At 62.4% G+C, this 22,269-nt stretch overlaps 1 protein-coding gene across 1 annotated transcript in view; it reads left to right on the forward strand.

Annotated features, from left to right (window-relative positions):
* The window catches only part of ABCC12 (ATP binding cassette subfamily C member 12), a 32,715-nt gene extending 14,092 nt beyond the window's left edge, over positions 1-18,623 (forward strand). Inside the window, exons 11-29 of the mRNA XM_059668115.1 lie at positions 309-433; positions 1,282-1,354; positions 2,073-2,276; positions 2,452-2,586; positions 2,706-2,775; positions 2,859-2,927; positions 3,145-3,234; positions 3,865-3,968; positions 5,824-6,021; positions 6,598-6,824; positions 7,586-7,723; positions 9,837-10,023; positions 11,134-11,223; positions 12,678-12,867; positions 13,384-13,543; positions 14,205-14,283; positions 15,052-15,165; positions 16,480-16,644; positions 16,752-18,623. Of these exons, the coding sequence (XP_059524098.1) occupies positions 309-433; positions 1,282-1,354; positions 2,073-2,276; positions 2,452-2,586; positions 2,706-2,775; positions 2,859-2,927; positions 3,145-3,234; positions 3,865-3,968; positions 5,824-6,021; positions 6,598-6,824; positions 7,586-7,723; positions 9,837-10,023; positions 11,134-11,223; positions 12,678-12,867; positions 13,384-13,543; positions 14,205-14,283; positions 15,052-15,165; positions 16,480-16,644; positions 16,752-16,844 (2,511 nt within the window). The 3' untranslated portion in view covers positions 16,845-18,623. The remainder of the gene's footprint in view (positions 1-308; positions 434-1,281; positions 1,355-2,072; positions 2,277-2,451; positions 2,587-2,705; positions 2,776-2,858; positions 2,928-3,144; positions 3,235-3,864; positions 3,969-5,823; positions 6,022-6,597; positions 6,825-7,585; positions 7,724-9,836; positions 10,024-11,133; positions 11,224-12,677; positions 12,868-13,383; positions 13,544-14,204; positions 14,284-15,051; positions 15,166-16,479; positions 16,645-16,751) is intronic.
* The last annotated feature ends 3,646 nt before the right edge of the window (positions 18,624-22,269 follow it).

A 22,269-nucleotide genomic window follows, 5' to 3' on the forward strand; every position in this document is an offset into this window, starting at 1 on the left:
GGTCCGTGAGGACAGCGGCCCCGGCAGCCGGGCACAGAGTGAACGGTCACGTTCGTGAGGCTGACGGGCTTGGCAGCCAGCAGCGGGCCCCTCGGCTGCCTCTTCCAGAACGTTCTTGCCCGGCCCCCTGCGGGTGTTTGACGTCGAAGCCCTTGGCCCGCACGGTCGGGCTCTGCAGCCCGTGGATGAGACAGTGTCCCCCTCCCGCGCCCTCGGGATTAAAGCTCACGGGAGAAGGGGCGCAGGCGTCCAGCGGGCCCGGGAGCCGCCGGCGGGTCGGCTCTGAGGCCCTGGTTCTGTGCCTGCAGATGCAGCTGCAGCAGGGGGTGGTGGCGGTCGGCGGGACCCTGGCCTACGTGTCCCAGCAGGCGTGGATCTTCCACGGGAGCGTGAGGGAGAACATCCTGTTCGGAGCCAAGTACGACCACCAGAGGTAACGCCCACGCAGGGCAGGAGCTGCCACGTCTGGGGCCCTCCGCTGCGGGAGCCGGTGGTCCCCTCCCTGACCCGAGTCCAGGAGGCGCCCCTGCAGGCCTGGGTCGTGCTCCAGGACACGTGGAATGGGCGCCGGGCTGCCGGGGGGCGCCGGGCTGCTGGGCTCCCGGGCTCTGTCTCCGGGCTCCCGGGCTCTGTCTCCGCACGTGCTATCCGGCCACAGGAAGGTCTGTCTGGCCGTTCCCCGTGGGGCCAAGGACCCACGACGTGGCTTGAAGTCGAGCAGCGCTGAGCCGGGACCTGGCCGCGGGCCACGGGACCTGCTGCTGCTGCTGTCCCACAGCAGCCGAAGGGAATGAGCGCAACCTTCGAGTCCTGACTCTGCAGACACCGGGCCCCGGCCTCCCAGCTCTGCTTCCCCGGGTTCTTCACCGAGTCGGGGGGGGGGGGGGGCGGCCCGGTCCAGTCTCTCACCCATTGAGGGGGATCCTGGCCGCGAATCCCTGTCTCTCACCCAGGAAGAGGCTGGGGCCCAGAGAGAAACGTTGACCTGCCCAAGGTCAAAGCTATCGAAGGGCAGAGCAGAGGCGTGAGGCCCCTCCTCTGACTCCCAGGAGCAGTGCCAGCCGCTGGCGCCCCCCCGTGGTGGGAACCCTGAGGAAAGGGCCGTCCGGTCCCCTCTATCAGCTGGAGGAGGGCCCAGGGTCCGGGGGCAGCTGCCCTAGGACATTCAGGACAAAGCGCTGGCCACGCCCTCCCTTGCCCAGGGACCACAGCGGTGTCTCGGGCACAGCCCGGGCGGCGGGTCTTCCTCACTGCGCTGACCTCTGACCCTCGCGCCCACAGGTACCAGCACACGGTGCGAGTCTGTGCCCTCCAGGAGGACCTGAGCAGCCTGCCTTACGGGGACCTGACCGAGGTGAGCGGGGCGGGCTCGGCCCCAAGGCGGCATCGGGCAGCCCAGCTCCGTCCACACCCATGCCCCGGGGCCAGAACGGTGCCAGGACATGCGGGAAAGTCAGGTCCCCCGTCTCGGACTCTCATCTGGGCCTGTGCTTGGGGGATGTCACAGCGGAGGTGGCACCAACCCCACCTGTGTTGGCTCCAGCGTGGCCGCCCCTGGGACCACTTCCCATCTCCTCTGGAGAGGCAGCCAAGGGTCCTGCTGCTGGCAGCTGAGCACGTCAACCTCACGCTGCCCGCTTCCCCAAGGTGGCCCCATCCTCTGAGGAGGGGGGCCAGGTGCTGGTCTGTGGCTGGTCTCGAGGGCCCCTTTCTGCCTCACTGCCTCTGTGGGCCCAGGAGGACCAGGTCCCCTCCAGACACTGCCCGGATGCTGGTCCCTCTGCTCCCAGCCACGCCTCCCTCCGGGGAGCCTGTCCCCCTCCCCGAGCTTCCTGCCCTCCACTCTCTTGGGGCGAGTGGTCCAGACGCAGCTCCTCCCGATGGGCCTGCACCTGGGACCGTGAGCCAGGCGCCCCTCACTCGGTGCTGGGAAGAGCAGGGCCACAGCCTCTGTCCACAGGCTCCCAGCACCGCCCCCCCCCGCCCCCCGGGGCCTGGGTGCTGTCGGGGTCCCTGCAGGGAAGGGGGGAGCTGGGGCATGGTGACGAGCAGGAGCACTGCCCCGTCCGCAGATCGGGGAGCGGGGCCTCAACCTCTCGGGGGGGCAGAGACAGAGGATCAACCTGGCCCGCGCCGTCTACTCGGACCGCGAGGTCTACCTGCTGGACGACCCGCTGTCGGCCGTGGACGCCCGCGTGGGGAAGCACGTGTTCGAGGAGTGCATCCGGAAGACGCTCCGCGGCAAGACGGTCGTCCTGGTGACGCACCAGCTGCAGGTGACCGGACGCCCGCGGCATGGGTGTGGCACCGGCACTGCCGTCTCCTCTCCAGCCCTGGGCTGTCCTCAGCCGGACAGTCAGGGAGGCAGCAGGGCCGGGGACACATGGCTGCTCTCAGGCAGCCGGCGCTCACTGCAGTGGCTTTACACCCTCCCCCCCCCACCCCCCCCAGTTCCTGGAGTCCTGTGACGAGGTCATTTTGTTGGAAGATGGGGAGATCTGTGAGAAGGGAACCCACAAGGAGCTAATGGAGGAGAGAGGGCGCTACGCAAAGCTGGTGCACAACCTCCGGGGGCTGCAGTTCAAGGTAGCGGCGGCGGGGACCTGGGGCCCGGGGCCTGGGCGCCCGGATCGGGCCTCCCCTCGGGTGTCCGGCTGGGGCAGGTCTCTCGCTGCGCCCGCAGAAGGCACTGGTTCTGTCCCCAGGACCCTGAGCACATTTACAACGCGGCGATGGTGGAGGCCCTGCAGGAGGGCCCCGCGGACAGAGACGAAGGTGCGGTCCGAGCCGAGCTGGAATCACGCCTCTGGTGTCACCTGGGGCTCAGTGGACACAGACCCCTCCCTTTCTCACCCTAGTTCTGGCTCCCGATGACAAAGAGGAAGGAAAAGAATCCGACACGTACTCAGATTTCATAGACGTCAAAGGTGCGTGCCACCCACTCCCTCAGCTCTGCGAGCCTCCACGTTGGCTGCGCGACCAAACAAAATTAAAGGAGCGGAAGTGTTTTGGGAACGTGAAGGCGCAGGGAAAGGGCAGGAGGGGCGGTGCCTGCCCTGGGGGAGGCCTGGGGAATCGGGAGGGTCCCCTGGCCCACGGCCCCCCTCCCCCAGGGGAGCCCAGGACTGGTGTTTGTCCCCACAGCCCCTCTGCACCAGCTCGTCCAGACCCAGCCCCCCCGGGAAGGAGCCGTGACCTGGAGGACGTATCACACGTACATTACGGCGGCTGGAGGTTTGGCATCAAACGGGTTTCCTGATGTACTTTGCATTTAAAAGTGCTCCTTCTTAGACGCCTGGGTTCACATGTTTATGATTTCTTTAATGATTCGACTCGTTAGGCGAAGGCTGTTTATCAATGCTCCCCCCACGCTCCCCCTCGTCCCCCAAGAATATCAAGTCGGACAATACGGCCTTTCCCACGGCATCGCCCTTTATGGCCGTTCAGGCTGCTGGGCTCTGTCTGTGGAAAGGAAATGGGGGGCGGCGGTGTAACTCAGCGGTGCGCCTCCGTGGCCACCTCTCCGTCGCTGAGCGCTCCCCCATCAGCTCGGGGCGCAAAGCACTTAGACAGTCACCCCCCTTCGCTCCCAGCAAGACGGGGCATTCCCTGTTTGTCCCTAAAGAATTCGGAGTCACTTCTATGTCAGTGCATATTGGTGGTTTTTCCAAAAGTTGACAACTTGGACCTACTTTCCAACCAGGCGGCCAGGTGCCCCCACGTGGGTTCAGGGGCACAACCCCCAGACCCGTCCGCCAGCCTGAGGGTGGTGCCCAGGGCGGGGCCTTTCCCGGCAGGTTCATCTCCATCAGGCGGGGCCCAGGGAGCCGGCTGCGCCCGGCACCGCGCCTCTCCTCCCTGCAGGCTACCTCCTCTCCCTCTTCACCGTGGCACTCTTCCTCCTCATGATTGGCAGCACTGCCTTCAGCAACTGGTGGCTGGGCTTCTGGCTGGACAAGGCCTCGGAGGTGAGTGGCCCTCGGGCACCGGCAGACGCTGAGGAGGTGGCTCCCGGGAGCCGGACCCCAGCCGACGCCACGCGAGCTCGTCCTCCGCTTGTGGCTCCTGCTCACCCCGCGCGGTTCAGAACCCGAAACCCCTTCCACTTTTTAAGACAAAGGGCATGGGGGTTCTGTGTGCCACCTTCCATCTTCTTTTTTAAATCTGTTTTTATTGGTTTCAGAGAGGAAGGGAGAGGGAGAGAGGGAGAGAAACATCAATGATGGGAGAGAATCATGGATGGGCTGCTTCCTGCACACCCCCCACTGGGGATGGAGCCCGTAACCCGGGCCTGTGCCCTTGAGCGGAATAGAAACCGGGAGGTTCTACGCTCCGCAGGCCAACGCTCTATCCACTGAGCTAAACCGGCCAGGGCCCACCGTTCATCTTTAAAGGACCGGCCGAGAAGGTGTGAGGCAGACCAGCAGGTCGGTGGGTCACGAAGGTGCAGGACAGGGTCCGTTCTGCAGCCTCAGTTGTAAGGGCCACAGAGGGCGCTGGGAGCCTCGATCAGGTCTTCCTGCCTCCGAAGGGGAACTGGCGGCGTGTGGTGGACCCGGCTCCGTGCAGAAGGCTCCACCCTCCCTGGCTCTGCTCCCCAAAGTCCATCTGGGGGTGCGCAGGCCCCTGGGGGTCTCTGCCTCTGAGGCTGTCGTCTGGGCCGGGCCCCTCCTGGGGAGGACAGACACGCCTGTTCTCGCTCCAGCTCGCCCACTGTCGGCCAACGCCCTCCCAGCTCTCCTGGAGCCCGGGGAGCACCGTGGGGTGGCCTGCCCCTCTGCCCAGCTTACATTTGGGCACAGCCCTGTTGCCGTGACAACCAGTGAGGAGGCACTGGGGGATGTGGGCAGAGAGAGGCATGGCAGCCCCTGGAGTCGGCCGTTCCCAGGGGAGCAGCGGGGGAGGCCGCTCTGTGCTGCTGGAGAGCCGGCCCTGCAGCCCTCCCAGGCCTGGCGCTCTCGAGAGCCTCTCCCTGGAGAGCCCGGGTGGGTCCGGGGCAGGCTCCTCCTGGGCAGTGCCAGTGGCTGACCGAGCAGGCAGCGAAAGCAGACCCGTGTCTGCCCGTCCCCCACACGTGAGGCCTCTCCTTTGTTAGCCCCCGGGGTGCGCTGGCTGTGAGGGGTGCCGGCCCCTCTGGCTTACACCCGCCGGCGCTGCCCCCCGCAGAGCGGCCTTTGGGGAAAGATGCTCCGTTGCCCCCCAAAGGCAGGCGTGCCTTTCGCACGCGGCTCGCAGGGAAGCGGGACGGCCAGTGTCTTCGGAGGGAGAGACGGACGGCCTCTCCCCGGAACTGTTGCAGACGTGGGGCTCTCCCTGGCGGATGGAGCCACGCGGGCTCCCTGGCCATGCACCGGGGATTTCAGGACAGACAGAGGCCTGAGCACAGGAAGGGGAGGGGCCTGGCGCTGGCCTACCACACCCGGACCCGGACCCGAGACCCGCCTCCCCAGGGCCGGCGCCTCCCCAAGGCCTGCTGGCTCCTGCCGGGCAGCTGCAAGGCGGGCACATGTCCTTGCTCCTGTCCCCCTCCTGGCCCGGCATCACCTCTGGTGCCCTGAGGCTCAGCTGGCTTCTGGGACAGCCGCCCTGAGCCTGCCTGGCTGGTCTCTGCCTTTCCCCGGACCGTGCCCAGCCTCCTAAGTCAGGTGCCCCTTGTGGTCCTGGGGACCCGTGCAAAGCACAGGCACCCCCAAAGGGCACGGACTCGGTTTCACCCCGACTCACTCTCCACAGTAACGGCCTCTCTTTCATCCCCTTTCTGGGAGACGCCCACTCCCCTGGCCGTTCACCGCTGCTCGGTGATTTTCTTGCTTTTCTCCAAAGCTGACCTGTGGGCCGCAGACCAGCAACGGCCCGTGTGAGATCGGCACGGTGCTGGCCGACACCGGGCACGGCGTGTACCAGTGGGTGTACGCAGGCAGCATGGTGTCCGTGCTGGCGTTCGGCATCACCAAGGGCTTCACCTTCACCAAGACCACCCTGATGGCGTCCTCCTCGCTGCACGACCGCCTGTTTGACAAGGTGCGCCCGGGGCCCGTCCGTAACCGCGGGGTCAGCCACGGGCTCACTGAGCGCCGGCGGGCCCGGGCGCTGTGCTGGGCTCAGGGAACTGACCGTGCGCCTGGGAAGCGCCTCCCAGGACCTACTTACCAACATGGGAGCAAACCCCAGGGAACTCGGGGTGGGGGGTCATGGGCCCGCGGCCAGGCTGGGGGTGCCCAGGAGGATCCCCGAGGAGGCCGCACCGAGCAGACACGAGCGGGCCAGAGGGCGCCTCCTGCTCCAAAGAGCCCTGGCCCATCGAGGGCCCCAGGAAGGGCCTGGCCGGGGCAAGTTTAAGGGGAACAGCTTCCTGTGCCCCCAAGCACAAGATCCCTCCTTCCTCCAAAGGGGCCCCAGGCTGTGCCGGGTTTGGAGGGGGGCTGCGTGCACACGGAGGCCACGGAAGGGGGCACCCTCCCCTGCCCAGCACGCCTCCGCCTCATGTGCGCCCTGGAAGGAGGGTGGGGCCCTGCGCTCACCACCCCAGCCCAGCAGGGGGGGGAGGTGTGACAGACATGCCCCCAGCCCCGGACTCTCCCACGGCGGCGCCCGCAGATCTCCCAGAGCCCGATGAGCTTCTTCGACATGACGCCCAGCGGCCGGCTCATGAACCAGTTCTCCAAGGACATGGACGAGCTGGACGTGAGGCTGCCCTTCCACACGGAGAGCTTCCTGCAGCAGATCTCCCTCGTGGCCTTCATCCTCGTGGTCCTGGCCGCCGTGTTCCCCGCCGTCCTGCTGGTGCTGGCTGGCCTCGCCGTGGGCTTCCTGGTGCTTCTATGGTAGGTGGAGGCGCCGCGTTCCGAGGAGGAGCACGCCGACCACTCAGGGCTGGTCCTGCCACACAGCGACCGGCCGTCGCGGGCGGCAGTGCTGCGTCCTGTGTCCTGGAGCCCACACCCAGGGCAGTTGCGCCCCTTGGAGGGTTCAGTTTTAAAGTTGGTTCCTGCCCGGCCGGCGCGGCTCTGCGGTTGAGCATCGACCTATGAACCAGGAGGTCACGGTTCCATTCCCGGTCAGGGCACAGGCCCAGGTTGTGGGCTCCATCCCCAGTGTGGGGCGTGCAGGGGGCAGCTGGTCCATGACTCCCTCTCATCACGGATGTTTCTCTCCCTTCCTCTCTGAAATCAATTAAAAAATATATAAAAAGTCAAGCCGGCTCCCAAGGCCACCAGGAGGTTTGCTCAGCACGACCTTCGCCGCTGCCTTCAGAAGCCACACACCGGCTGGCGCATGGCGCTTCCTCCCTAATTGGGAAAGATCCCTTTCCCTGGCGCCCGCGCTGGCGGCTATATTTAGAGGCTGCGCCGTAGGAAAGATGCTTCTCTAAGACTAAGCGACATCCCTCGTGCGGCGAGCCTCACACCTAGGAGCACACAGAACTGAGACCACGGGGGATGGCGCTCATTTCTGGACCCACACTTACAAGAGCTCCCCTCATCCCCCCCCCACACACACAGGGCGGCCCCTCCTGGAGAAGGGGGGAATCCGGGTGCGTTGAGGGGACCCCTGAGCCGCCCTCCGCCCTCTGCTCTCCCCGCAGCGTCTTCTACAGAGGAGTCCAGGAGATCAAGAAGGTGGAGAATGTGAGCCGCTCCCCCTGGTTCTCACACATCACCTCGTCCATGCAAGGCCTGGGCATCATCCACGCCTACGACAGGCGGGAGGACTGCGTCACCAAGTGAGTCCTGACCCCTGACGGCGGGAGGGGAGGTCACCGCCAGGCAGGCAGGGCTGCTCTGGGCGCCTGGGGCCCGCCGGGGAGGAGGAGCCCTCGCAGACAAAGATGCGAGCTCCTTCAGTGACCACCTCGGCGTGGGGTGTGACAAAATTTTTTCACACTGAAAGCAAAATGTGTTCAACTCAGGAAGCCAGGAGACAACAGGAAACAGAAAAACAGAAAGTCAGGCACAGGCCCCCGCACCCCAAATCCTGGCAATACTGTCACGCATTTCCTTCCAGTCTCTTCTTCCTCCTGGAATGCTCACGGCCACTTTTGGCAGCTTTATTCTCCTCTCTCATGTTATGACATAGTCCTTGTCAAGGTCATTTCAAAGGCACTTAGTGGGCAGACCAGTGTCCTGCCTTCTAAAGTGGGGGCACCCGATCAGAAAGTCTCTCGGGCGTCGTGCAGCGCCAAACTTCTAAAGCACGAGGAAATCACAGGTGAGCGCTGGTGCCAATGAGTGGGGTCCATGCAGGGGAGGGGCGGTGCTCCGGGCTCCATACACGTCTCCTTCCAGGGGCACTTCTCCATCGCCAGGGCTCTGGGCACAGTCCCCAGGGTCCTGGAGAGAGAGCTGGGTGGAGGACCCAGGTGACATTTTTATTGGTCCAACCCCAGTGAAGATGCTCATCGTTTCTGCACATTCACTGGCCAGCGTTCAGTCACATGGGCTCACCTAACTGCAAAGGAGGCTGGGAAATGTAGTCCAACGGTGTCCATTGGCAGACCAGAAAACGGAGCTTGGTGAATCTAGAGCCGTCTCTGTCACTTAGATCTCTGGTGGTTTTGTTTCTTCTGACTCCCAACAGGCACTGAGGGCCTTCTGAGCTCTTCACGAGATCCTGGGTGACGAGTTTTTGTTTTTTTCTGTCTTCCTTCCCTAAAGGCCCGACACACACTTCAACGCTTACATCTAATTCTCTTTCCCTTCCTGCCCTTGGCCACCCAGGATCTCCATGGGGCTTGGCATCCTCGTCTTTGGTTCAGTCATCAGCTAGTCCTGCCACCAGTGTGACTGAAAGTCATGCGTCCACAGCCCCGCACCACACAGGGGGCCTCCCGGTGTCTGTCCGAGGAGCCGTTCCCGACTCCGACAAACGGAACAGGCCTGGGCCCCGTGTCCTCAAGGCCTCGGCCAGGCTCCGGGGGGCGGAGCCCTGCGTGACTGACGGGTCTCCCCTCCTTCAACACCCTCTGGCCTGTCATGAACTTTCTGGAGCCCTTTCTGGGAGAAGTGCTGCTTCTGCCAACAGACAGACATGCTCACCCCGCATGAGCCAGAGGCGTGGGGTCGGACTCCACTTGGATCCCCGCCAGGGACTCTGCGTCTGCAAACCTACCCACCCTCACAGCTGAGGCCCGGGTGACGACGGCCAAGTCCCTGAAGCTGTCAGTGGCGTCTGTAGGTGGTATGGCGACACCAAGAAACACCATGGGGTCTGCAAGCATCTCTGGCCGAAGCTCGGGGGACCGGCAGGAGGAGGGGCCGCAGGACCCCGCCCGGCTGGTCCGAGGGGCCTCGGAAGAGAACCCCGGAGCAGCCTTGGACAGGAGGGAGCAGCAGAGCCACAGGAGGGGCCGTAGCTCTCTGGCGGGGGGCGGGGGGGGGGGTAAATGTTGAAAGGCTTTCATTTCCCCCCAGTAGTTTCTACCAGCTGTCCCAAGCAGGTCAGGGAAACTTCAGTGGCAACTGGATCCCATGTCTCTCTTGGTTACGGTTAGCTCAGTCCGGTTAAAATTTCCATCCTGAATGTATGAAAGACACAGCCCCCCTCTCTCCCCAGGGCTGGGCCAGGTCAGGCTGTGCTGAGCGCACGTGTCCAGCCCGGGGGGGGGGGGGGAATGAGGGGGGGGAGGGCAGCTGGGAAGCACCTGGTCTGTTCTCTTACCCTCTCCCTTCACCTCTGTGCCCATGACAGCAGATTTCAAAGAGCGAGGACAGATGTCCGTTTCTGTAAAAGTGCGCTCGCCCTTGAGGAACGCCCTGGCCTGCCCTGCTTTCTCCAGGAGCCCGGACCCTGATCCACGGCCGCCCCCCTGACCCCGTCTGCCCGTCTCCTCATTTCAGGTTTAAGATGCTCAACGACGAGAACTCCAGCCACCTCCTGTACTTCAACTGCGCCCTGCGCTGGTTCGCCCTGCGGATGGACGTCCTCATGAACATCGTCACCTTCATCGTGGCCCTGATGGTGACCCTGAGTTTCTTCTCCGTCAGCGCCGCATCCAAAGGCTTGTCGTTGTCCTACATCATCCAGGTACCCCCTGGTGTAGGGGAGGGCTTGGCCTGGAGGCTCTCGCATAGAGAGCGTGAGCGCGGGCGAGCCTGAGAGAAAGCACAGCTCGAATGGGGTCAGTGGAGAGCGCTTAGCGGCTCGCATCACTCAAAGGCCTGGCGACTGAGTGGGCCTCCACCATTTCCCGTTTCCTTTCTTGTATCAGAGTCTCCTGTTCTTGTCTTTCATCTTCCCTCTGGGAACTTGCCTGAGCCTGGCCGTTCGGCCATTCCACTGACTTGTGCGTATGGCAACCATAGGTCCAGGTGCTCAATTTCCACCCACTCTCAGGGAGTGTTTGAAAGAACCCCTTTTAGGCGGCTGCCTATGTATGTCTAATGTCCCCGAGTGTATTAACGAGAGGTCCCTCCCTCCCAGGGCCGGTTCTTTTCTTTACCCGGTCCCTGCGCGTCTGTGCCGTGGGCTGCGTTTGTAGAATTCTCCATCCATTTGTGCTTGAGGAGGAGGGCTGGGCGGGCGGTGTTCAGGGCTCCCCTGCTTTTGTGTGGCCTGGAGGGGTCTTCGCAGGCTGGCCTCGCTTCAGGTGTCAGCTACGGTTAGGAGCGCCTGTGCAGGCATCAGCTACGGTTAGGGGCGCCTGTGCAGGCGTCAGCTATGGTTAGGGGTGCCTGTGGGTGACCTTATGAAACCACACCCCCAGTCTGGGCCCAGATTCTCCCACTTGGGAAGCAAACAGCGTGGCTTGGTGCTTCCTTCCACCTGATCCCGTGATGCCTCCGGGCTGCGGCGGGGGGTGGGGGTACGGCAGGGAGGGCAGGGAGGTGCGGGACACCCCGGGGCAGCTAGGGGCCCATGGCCAGCCGTCTGCAGCCTGGGAATCCGGCTCCCAGCCCGCCGCTCCAACCAGGAGGCGGTGATCAGGTGGAAGGTGGGGGGCTGGCTGTCACCATCTGGAGGCCAGGGAAAAGCAAGCACCATGTTTCTAAACACAGAGGAAGTGTTTGAAGACACACACACCCACCACCGAGCCTCACTGCTGGCACTTGGCTGGGAACCAGGCTGCTGGGTGAGGTGCTGGGAGGGCGGGGCCGGGGGACCACGGGGCCTGACGGCTGCTTGCTCTCGCCTCAGCTCAGCGGGCTGCTGCAGGTGTGCGTGCGCACGGGGACCGAGACCCAGGCCAAGTTCACCTCCGTGGAGCTACTCCGGGCGTACATCTCGGTAAGAGGCCGGTGGAACGCGTTCACTGGCAGATTCCTGGGCTCATCTGATCTTTTTACACGTGAAGGGATCTTTTTAAAAACTGAACTCGGACCACAACCTCTCTTCTCAAAAACCATGTTTACAACACCATCTCCCTGATGTGGAGAGAGAGGTTCTTTCTTAAAAGCAGTTTGCTCAGGGCTGTTTCTGTCGAAGAGAGAAGTCGGTGGCTTACCTTAGGCTCACTCTTCTAAGAAAACTTTTATGTCCAACTTACAAATGAAAAGAAGGCTAGTCGAGTCTAGCGATTGCTTTTAAAGGCCTTTCAACAGCATTTGGCCCCTTTACAAACTTAACTAAATACTTAAAAACTGCATTTTAAAATGTAATCAATTACCTTTCCTTTTAAGTACCCAGTTATCTGACTTAAACACGCCCCCTGAGGTTACACACAGCTAATAAATGTGGATTTAGGCAACTCACCTACAGCTTTGACTTTGCCCAACAATCCCAATGCTATATATAAACTTACAATCATGTTTAAAGAAACGATTCCATTATGATTTTCAGTTAGAGTCACAGGTCCAAATGTTACTAATATTATGAAACCTTAAAACACCAAACATTCAGATTCCTTAAACTAAAAGTATGACTGTGACACGGCTGCTTCTCTGAAATACTTTTACTGTTAATCCTACATCTTCCATGGGTTCCAAACACCGCGAGGAAACACAGCCGTCTCCTTGGCTGCCGGGCTGCTCGTGGACCAGGAATTCGGGCTGGCCGCCACCCCAGGGGGCACCTGGGGGCCTGTTTCTCGCCCCCAGCGGGAAGTCCTTAGCTTCGGGGGCGGGGCGCTCTGTCCCTACTTTCACTGCACGGACTCTAATGGCCTCTGAACCGACATGCTGCATTCCTGCCCCCTTCCTGCTCCGACCCCGTGGGGACTCGCAGACGCAAGAGGCTGTGTTGGGGGAACTCCCAGGCCTCCAGGCGGCCCGTGTCCCCTGGGTGACCCAGCTTCCAGGCCGTGAGGGCGCGCTGCGGACACGTGCCCCGGCCCCCGGGACCCCATGAGGCGTCCCCTGTAGTCGCCCAGAGACTCTTCAAGCTTCAGCCACGATGGTTCTCTCTCTTCCTCCCCGCGCCCCAGTCTGTCCTGGCCCCTGGGCCTGTGCACGGGAGACCCTGTCAGATCCCCGTGTGGCGGCGCCTTCTCAGCATCCCTGCTCTCAGGCCCCCTGCCCCTGCTGGGGCGCGCATCCTACACTCCATTACACGCCTGATCTGTCTTCGTGCCGTGTCCTTTCCTCCTCACCATCTCGTTCCCACGGGAAGGGGAGCTTCGTGAGTGCTGGGCCCTTATTGACAGAGTCGGCCATGAACTCTTGTACCTGGAACCGTGCGAACGAATGGAGGAACGAATGGAGGAGCGAAGGCGTGTATTAACCGTCACGTCCCCTGCTTTGCAGACCTGTGCTCCTGAAAGCGCCCAGCCCCTCCCAGCGGGGCCCTGTCCCCAGGACTGGCCCAGCCGCGGGGAGATCACGTTCCGAGACTATCGGATGCGGTACAGGGACGGCACGCCCCTCGTCCTCGACGGGCTCGACCTGCACATCCGGAGCGGGCAGACGGTGGGCATCGTGGGAAGAACAGGCTCTGGTGAGGACAGGCTCCGCCGCGCCTCCAGGTCGGTCCCTGCACGGGTGGCGGCGCCCCAGCCGCAGGCGGGCCGGGCTCCCCTCAGGTCTCTGCTGTGAATACGGTTCCGGGTTGGATGGGTGTGTGGAGTTGGAAGCAAACACACACCAGTTTTTGAATTAATTCCATGAGGACCATTCTGGAGAAACGAGACCCAGAGGAGGAGCCGTGCGCACAGCCACCGCGGCAGGGGCGGTCAGCGTGTTGGGGTGGGTTATCCGTGTTGGGGTGGGTCAGCCGTGTGGGGTGGGTCAGCCGTGTTGGGACAGGTCAGCCGTGTGGGGTGGGTCAGCCGTGTTGGGACAGGTCAGCTGTGTCGGGACGGGTCAGCCGTGTTGGGGCACCGCTGGCCCCGGGCGCGGGCAGTTTCTGGCTGCGCACCCTCATGGCGGTTCCCTGCCTGAAAGACGCCCAGACTAGATACTTGGACACGATGGGAGCGTAACCCGGTGTGTGACCTGCCGTCCCCGTCCCCAGGGAAGTCGTCGCTGGGAATGGCCCTGTTCCGCCTGGTGGAGCCGGCGGGCGGCACCATCCTCATCGACGGGGTGGACATCTGCTCGGTGGGGCTGGAGGACCTCAGGACCAAGCTGACGGCCATCCCCCAGGACCCCGTGCTGTTTGTAGGTACAGTAAGGTAGCTGTTTGGATCGCTGTGCATCCCTATTTTCCGAGAGTGAAATCAGACCGCAAGGAACTGTGGGAGGCGCCCATGGTGAGGCCGGCCGGCCAGGCTGCTCTGCCTGGGGGAGCCAGTGCCCAGGGGTGGCACCGGCTCCCCAGGGAGGCCTGGCAATAACACAGCGGTTATCCACCCGGAACTGTGTCAGCATGAAGTTCCCGGACAAGCACAGCAGGTGGCAGCTTCTGCGGGTTCCGGCTCTCGGTCCTGTGAGCACCGACCCTCTCCTGAGAGGGACATCTCGCCCCCTGAGCGCAGCGGCTGCACTTAGCGTTATATGGAAACACCTTCCCTGCACAGACTCCCACCCACAAATGAGCTTCCCGCCTCTGGCAGCCCGGGACTGCAGGCAGTGGACGCAATGGTCCCTCCCCTTCCTGTCTGCCAGGAATCTGCAGGTCGATCTCGCTGGGGCTGGGGCCAAGCCGCTCTCACACCCCCTTGGTGGGCTCTGTGGGTCCCGGGTCTCTTGGCCTGAGGTTGGTGTTTGATGGGCCATCGCCCAGGGCTAAGTGAGCCCTGCCCAGGAGCCGCAGGGCCCTGACCAACGCCTGCTCCCCCCCCCGCCCCCCGCCCTGCAGAGCCTGCTCCCCAGGCCTCTCCGTTCCTCACGCAGGTTCAACCTGGACCCCTTCGAGAGGCACACGGACGAGATGCTCTGGCAGGTGCTGGAGCGAACGTTCATGCGAGACGCGGTAAGGCTCGGGCTGTCCCAGCGAGTCTGCTTCGCCCACGCCCCCGGCACCTGGCCCAGGCTGACGTGCAACAAGCCCGGGGCCAGCGTCTGGCCAGGCTTATTTGTTGGCCCCACACATGTGAGGAACACACGCCTTGTCGACGTGCTATGATTAAAAGCAGCAATAGGCAAGATTAGGTCTCTGCCAGGAATCAGCCAGGACCTCCACCTGTCACAGCACACGGGCCTGGCTGCCCCCTCCTCTAGGGATGCAGAAAGGAAGCCTCGGGGAGGTCAGGTGCAGGCTGGCGAGTGGCAGAATAGAGCCTCGAACCCAGGTCCACCTGATGTAGAGCCGAGGGAGGGCCCAGCGGCTGGGCCACAGCCTCACCTGCCTCGGGAAGCAGTAGGCCCGGGTGGAGAGGGCGTGGCATCGCCAGGGGCCGCGGGCAGGAGGCTGGCGTGGCCGCCTGTGCAGCCCACGGGCCGTCAGCGTTTCTATTCCGTCCGCGGAAGCAGAAGCCCTGGAAGGAGTTAATCCTGTCTGTGCTCCTCTGGCCATCGGGCCTCATCTGCATTCTCAATCACGCTGCGATTCTAAATGATCAATGTCCGCCCACTCCCGTCTTCCCCTGGAGCCGCTTGCAGTGCTGAGCGACTGTTGTTTTTCACTTTCTTTCCTGCAGTAAAATGAAGCCGGGGAGGACGCGGGAGGAGGGGCGATCAATACAGACGGCACAGGAGGCTTCCACCGTCTCCAGCGCAAACGGCCTCCCCTGTCTTACAGATAATGAGGCTCCCGGACGGGCTGCAGGCCGAAGTCACGGAGAACGGCGAGAACTTCTCCGTCGGGGAGCGGCAGCTGCTCTGCATGGCCCGGGCCCTGCTCCGCGACTCCAAAGTGAGGGGCCGCGGGGGAAGAACGGGTTGGGTCAGAGGCACTTGCCACAGCGCCCTCCACCCCGGGCGGGGGGTCACCTTTGTCCTTCAGCGAAGAGAGAGCCACTGAAAACCGACCCCTCTTTCTTAAGAGGAAGTCGAGAGGGAAAACTGAGAGATGGCAGCATTTCCGCAACGGCACCTGCCCCTCCGGCCGGTCACTCCCGGGAGCCCCGCTCTGGGACTCTCTCATCCCCCGCTGTCCGGGTCTGAGAAAGCTCCCTCCCAGCGTCTTCCCTTTGTCCCTGACGGTTCGGGGCCTGTACACAGGGCCTGGAACAGTCAGGAACGTGAGGGTCTGAAGATGGCAAAATGCCTGCTGGTTCTGCGTAGGGACGGGGACAGCCCTGCCTGCGGGCGGAAGGAGGGGTGCTGGTGCCTTGGTCTCTCATCCCTGGGCCCTGGGCGAAGTGGAGCCTTGGGTGTGCTCCCTACGTGCGCTAACGGCAGGAGGGGCAGCCCCTCAGGGCCGACCGCCAAGCAGGGAAACCACCAGAGCCCGGGAAGCTGAGTGCTGTAGCCAGGGCCGGGCGGACTGGCACCGTGGAGGCAGGATCGTGCCCCGGCCCCCAAGAGGCCCACGCCCTGACCCCCGGAACCGTGAGACCTCACTGGGAAAGGGGCGCCGCCTAGTCCACTAGTCGAGGGTTCTGAGACGCGGAGAGTCTCCCGGATTCCACCCCGCCCCCCCCGGGCCTCATAAGAGGCGGGAGAGGAGGAGATCTGACAAGGGGGTGGAGGTGAGAAGGGTGCAGGGAAGTGGGCTGCGTCTGGAAGCTGGAGAGGCAAGGGCCCGGTTTCCTCCCGAGAGCCTGCAAAAGGAACGCGGCCGGACAACACCGTGACTGTGGGACTTTGTGCTCCCAGAGCTGCGAGATAATGCATTTGTACTGTGTTAAGCCTCTGAGTTTGTGTGAGTTTGTAATAGCAGGAAGCTCATGTGAGTGTTGTTAAACTGCATGCTGACTCGCTGTTAGTGTGGGAGACAGTCCCGGGTGCTTCTTTCTACCGGTTTGCAGGATTAGAATAAACCACTTCCAACGAGGAGTAAAGACTACAGTCTTGTTCCCCAGCCAGTCCCTCTGAAGAAGATGAAGGTGGTGTGATGTGACTCTTATTTTTGCCATTCCTTTGCTAACCTTTTGAGATGGATACGTAGTCATTACTTTTCAGTCTTTCTAAATCAATCAATCAATCAATCGAGATAAGACTATGAATGTACCTCTAGGTACAGCTTTGGCTTACTGTGACTTTTACCACATTTCTTCCTCAACAGATCATTCTCCTAGATGAGGCCACCGCCTCCATGGACTCCAAGACCGACAGCCTTGTGCAGAACACCATCAAAGACGCCTTCAGAGACTGCACGGTGCTGACCATTGCCCACCGCCTCAACACGGTCCTCAACTGCGACCTCGTCCTGGTCATGGAAAACGGGAAGGTACGGTGGCCGGCCGTTGGCATCCCTGGCTTCAGTGGTTTGGGCTCTTGTGGGGGGGCGGGGGGGATATTCTCTGACATACGCAGCTCTCCTTCCCTGACTTCCAGGTGGTCGAGTTCGACAAGCCCGAAGTCCTTGCTGAGAAGCCAGATTCTGCGTTCGCAATGCTCCTCGCAGCAGAGAACAAAGTCCGAGCATAAAGGGCCCAGTGGGCTGAGAGGAGGAGGAGGACTTGGATGGGCCTGCAGGAGGAGGGCCCTCATCCTCGCAGGCAGCCCTGGCCACGGCCCGCCCACCCCGACACAGGCCGAGCTGAGCAGAGGCCCACGCCTCCTGACCTCACTGGGCAGCCTGGGCTGGTTGGGTGGTGAACAGAGGTAGACGAAGCTAGAGGGTTAACAACTGCCCCTCACACCCTGAAACCCCAAGGGCCCCTCACTGTCCTCATCAACACCACCGCCGTGCCTGAAAAATAGCCACTTGCAGTTAAAAACTGGTCAAAGTAAACAGAACGGGCAAATTCCTGGGAGGGAGTGTGCAAAGGTTCCTGCCTTGCTGTCAGGAGGGGAAAGCCGCGTTTCCTCCCGTCTGACTTCTATCCACACGTCCCTGAGTGTGAGATGCGCAGTAACCACGTGGGTCTGTAGCACGTAAGACGGATTACAGTGTTTAGCAGAAAACCTTTAAAAAAATCATATTGCATGTGCCATTTGATCCATGACAATAACCAGGAGAACAAGATGCTGGAGTTCCTCCATAAATGACATTTTTATAGCTTCTCTGTCGGTCATTAAAATGCGGTAGGAAATGAACCCACCCCGAAATGCCGCCTTGCAATTATTTCCCTGCGGGTTCCAGCGTCTGCAGCCCCGTCTCTCACAGGCCCTTGCTTTCTCCACGGGCTCCGCAGGAACCCCACCGCTTTCCCACACCTCACGGTTGGCTGTGACGGAGGCGGCGCCGACACGTTCCCAGGAGCCCGGGAGTCGGAGCCGCTAATTCACGGTGACGTTGGGATAGAAACAAACAGATCGGACGGGCTGTGCCGTGCTCGCCAAGGGCCGCCACAGGCACTGTCTCCTTAGGATCGAAGGCCCAGGGAGCCCTGGTTCCCGGGGAGCAGGGGTTCCCCGAAGGTGCACGGCACTGAGGCATATCTCCCCCCCCCCCCCGCCCCCCTGCAGCCTGCGGTCAGGAGGCCTCAGAAAGAACTCGCCCTCAAGGTAACAGATCTGAAAGCGGCCCAGGATTGTTGGTTAAAATGTAAAATGCTCTTTGCTAAGAGCTGGAATCACACTGGCCAGAAGAGCAGGATTTAAAGCGAACTGAAAAGGACAGGAGGTCGCTGGGGGCACACGCACTGATCCAGGAAATCCCTTCTCTTCCGGGTGAGGGCCACCTCTGGGCCAGGCGAAATCTGGCACCAACACCCGCACACGAAGGCCTGACTCCGTGACCTGCACGTTCCTGCTCCCGCTGAGAAACAGCCCCTCTGGCGGGACCGGCATCAAAGGGCCAGACCGAGGTCGTTTCCGTGGTTTCAGGCTGGCCTTCCCCTCAGCGCCAGGCACCTCCGGGCCCCGGGCCGCCTCCACCCGGGGAACCTCCACATCTCACGCGTCCTTCACAATCTTTTCATTATGTTAACACACAGCCCCGCACAGTCACCCTCTTTGCGCCGCAGTCGGGCGGGGAACGCACTGACCCCCACCATCTCCAGATCTTTCTCATCATCTCATCTGCGGGGGAACGATGAGCACCCCCCCTCCCCCGGCGCTGGGGACCGCGATTCTACGTCCTGTCTCCTGGAAGTGGACGCCCCGGGCACCTGCCTTTTCGTGACGGGGCCGCTCCCCTTAGCACCGTGTCCTCGAGGCTTGTTAGCATGTCCCCCGCTGTGGGCACCCGGGACGTGGGAGCAGGCCTCGCTGTGCCGTGACCGTGTGCCCCACGCTGAGTGACTGGGCACCTTGTCCTGTGCTCCGTAAGGAGACTGCGCATGGCACCGCGGACGGCTCTGCACAGGAAAGACGCTGTTCTGCCGCCTCGCCACCCTCCTTCTCTACTACGGTGGCGTTTTAAAAAATATGTTATTATTGATTTCAGAGAAGAAGGGAGAGGGGGAGAGAGAGAAACATCAATGAGGGGGAAAATCACGGATCAGCTGCCTGCTGCATGCCCCACACTGGGGATCGAGCCCCAAAACCAGTAGCCCTGACTGGGAATCGAACCCTGACCTCCTGGTTCATAGGTCAACGCTCAAGCACCGAGCCACGCCGCAGGGCCTAGAATGGAACCAGGACTTGAGCTGAACGAAGGGGAAGTGGGGTTTTTCCTTCCTGGACGGTAAGAATCTGTGGGCAGGCCCAGCCGCCAGGCCCTTGCCTGCTGCAGAACTTCATGGGGACAGAGAGAACATTCCACAGCTCCCAGGCCCAAGGCCCAAGTTCTCAGGTGCCTCTCTGCCGCTGGGACGTCCAGCCCCATGCTCACGGCTGACCCCCGCCCCCCGCCCCAGCCTGTGCTGCATCTTCACCCCCGTGATGAGCACCTGCTCGGATGAGGGGGGCACCTTAGATTCCCTACGAAACGACCTGTCGTCTAGCCCGGCAGGCATCGCGCCGCTTCAATGCCTCCTGCTCTGGAATCGATCCTGCTTAAGCCACGTCCTTGGAAAAAACTCCCCAGTCATTTTCCATTCATCTCAGCGCTGAGTTTCCTGACATAATTGCGGGCCTGGGTGCCTCTGCCTCTGGTCTCACAGCTGGAGGAGGTCGGCGCCTTCCCCAGCCCCCCCCCCCCCCACTGCGATGCATATCACTGTCTCTGGCAGGTGTGATCCCCTGGGAATCGGCTTATCCACACGCCGCACCTGCAGTGGGAGAACAGCGGCTCCAAGCAGGTCCTGTGACGCAGACGATCCGGTCACCTGCTTCCTGGCAGACGGAGGCCAAGTGCAGCCTGCCGGGGAATTAGAACTGTGATTCCCAAAGAGTGTTCTCGGGAACCCTCGTGCCTCAAGATGAACAGGAGGCAAGTCAAATTCATGGGGAAAGGCCTCAGACCGCTGCCCTTGCTTGGAGACTTGCAGTGCACGTTGGCCCTGGGACTCCTGGGGTGGGGAATGAGGCAGGAAGCCGTGGGGTGAGCTGTGGGGCGCCCCTGGGAACTGGAGCTGAAGCCCCGCCCATGTCACAAGCCTCCAGATGGGCGGGGGCAGCGCCTGGGGCTCCTCACTCAGAGCTGAGCTTCTCCCTTTGTTCCAAGAGCAGAGACTGGGTTAGCCCCTTGGGAGCCTATAGATTTGGTTTAAATCCATCTCCCAGAGACGCATAAAGAGCATGAAAGGAAAACCCCAGGTTAGAAATGAAAACAACGGAGGCACTTGCCAGAAAAGAAAAAACAAAAGCAAAAGCCCCCAAGCAAGCTGAACCCACGCATTCCCGCTCCTGCCCTCTGGCAACCCTCAGCCCGGGTGCAGGTGCTCCCGGGACCTGGTGCCACCGGCAGGTCCAGGCTGAGAAGGCCCTTCCCTTCCGCACACAGTTCACCGGGTCACAGCTCTGGGCTGGCTCCAGGGAAGAGGACAGGCGGCTGTGCCTGTCGGCCTCCTGCTTCCCTCACATCCCCTTCCTGCGTGTTCCAGCCCACTCGGCGCCACGGAAAACTACATTTCCCAGACTCCCTTGCTCCCTGGGAGGGATGAGAAGAGCCAGTGTTTCTCCCTCTGCCTCTGACAGGGGCTGTGGCTCCTCCAGGGTGTCACCTTGTTCCAGGTACTTCCCAGCAGTGGCCGCGGTCCCGCTCCACCCGGAGGCCTGGCTTCCGGACCCTGCAGAGGCCCCCCCTAACCCCCTAAGAAGATAGTGACCTCCTCCCTCTGCTCCCTCCGTCTTCTGCGTGGCGTCCCGGCTCCTGCACTGTCCGTGCTCCCCTGCCCGGGTTACATGCTCCCGCCTGGAAGACCTGGCGCTTCCTGCTGTTCCGACGGGTCCTGATGGGAGCAGTGCTCTGCCTGCGGCTTGGGGACCCCTGGCCTATGTGATGAGAAGCGACCTGCCCAGGCGGGGCTGCAAGGAGCACAGATCTGGCTCAAACTCACGATCACAAAAGCCACAGAGGCCCTCGATGCCACAGTTCCCAGGACTCCCCCTGCCCTGAGCCAGAACATTCTGGGGTCGTCACTATTACTATTATCATGGACACGGAGCCGAGAGAGGGGGATGTGTCCAACGGCCGCTGGGGGCCCGCACGCAGGTCACGACTCCAGGGGCTGTGCTCCGACCACATCCCTTCCACGGATCCCGACACTCAGCCCACATGTCCCTTCCACGGGTCCCCACTCGGCCCACACGTCAGCACGGCCCTCGGCCCTGTCCTGGTCTCCTCAGCCACCCTGCCGGCCTCGGCTGTGAGCGGAAGCTGGACTAAGGTGTCTGTGCCTTCTAACCAGGCTCACTCCTTCGTCAAGGCTGCGTAAATGGCAGAAACGGCCTGGGGCTGGAGCTCGGCTGTGACCGTGGGCCGCGTCCGTGGGCTGCGTCCATGGGCCGCGTCCGTGGGCTGCGTCACGGAGACAGATGCTTCCCCAGCCCAGAGGGACGAGCCACCTGCACTCTCACATCCACACGAGGCTCCGAGGGCCTCGGCAAGGTGCTGGCGAGGCTGGGGGCTCCGCTCGGAACCAGCCAAGCTCATCACTCCCGAGGGATGGGGCCAGGACGCCAGCCTCATTAGCAAAAGTCTCAACAACTGCTGTCAACCACCAGCGCAAAGCCCGTTTCTTCCAACGTTTTAGGCCAGAGACTCAAAGGCTGCGTCCCCACAGTCCCCCGGGGGCCGGGCCTCATTACGGAAAGAATCATTGTGTCCACAGCTCCCCAGAACGACACAGTAACAGCCTTTTATGCAGCGTGGCCTGGGACGCGGAGGAACTGGGTTATTCCCAGAGAGTGCGCTCTGCTCACGTCCGTCCTGCCAAGAACCCCGCCTGCGGCCGCTGGGAAGTCACCAGGCGCCTCTTAGGGAAGGAGGGAGTCTGCCAAGATCCAACTGCGCTGACCCGAATTCTTCCCGGAGCCACTGCCCGTGCGCCACGAAGTGCGCTGTTTCAGGCCCTGATCGCCCCCCTGGTCACCCGCACCATCAGCCCCCCTTCCGCTCCGCCCAGACAGGATTCACGGAGCCCGCGGGCCGGGTGGGCACTGGCTGCCGTGGCACGTAACCCAAAAGCCAGCCAAGCATTTTCCGAGGCTCCGGGGGTGGCGGCCCCTCAATTCTCACGCCTGGCTGCGCGCAGGCTCACCTGGGGAGACTTGGTTCACAGAGCAGAAGACGGGGCTCGCCCCTCGGGGACACACAGATCTGGTTGAAATTAATCTTCCAAACCAACTACACCCCAGCCCTGGCCGTGGCACCGGCACTCATGTGTTTTGAAGAAGCTCCATGGAGACGCTGATGTGCAGCCGGCGCCAGAAGAGCTGTCGCACGGAGTGTTCTGGAAACGGTGGGGATTGAAACGGGAAGGCCTGGCCTCCAGTCACCCGCTGCCCAGGGAGGGGGATGAAGTGCAGCTCAGTAACGACGCGTGGGAATGAAGAAATAAAACAGCAGCGCAAGAGACAC

This window comes from Myotis daubentonii, chromosome 15 (genome assembly GCF_963259705.1).
Source record: "Myotis daubentonii chromosome 15, mMyoDau2.1, whole genome shotgun sequence".
NCBI classification, from domain to species: Eukaryota; Metazoa; Chordata; class Mammalia; order Chiroptera; family Vespertilionidae; genus Myotis; species Myotis daubentonii.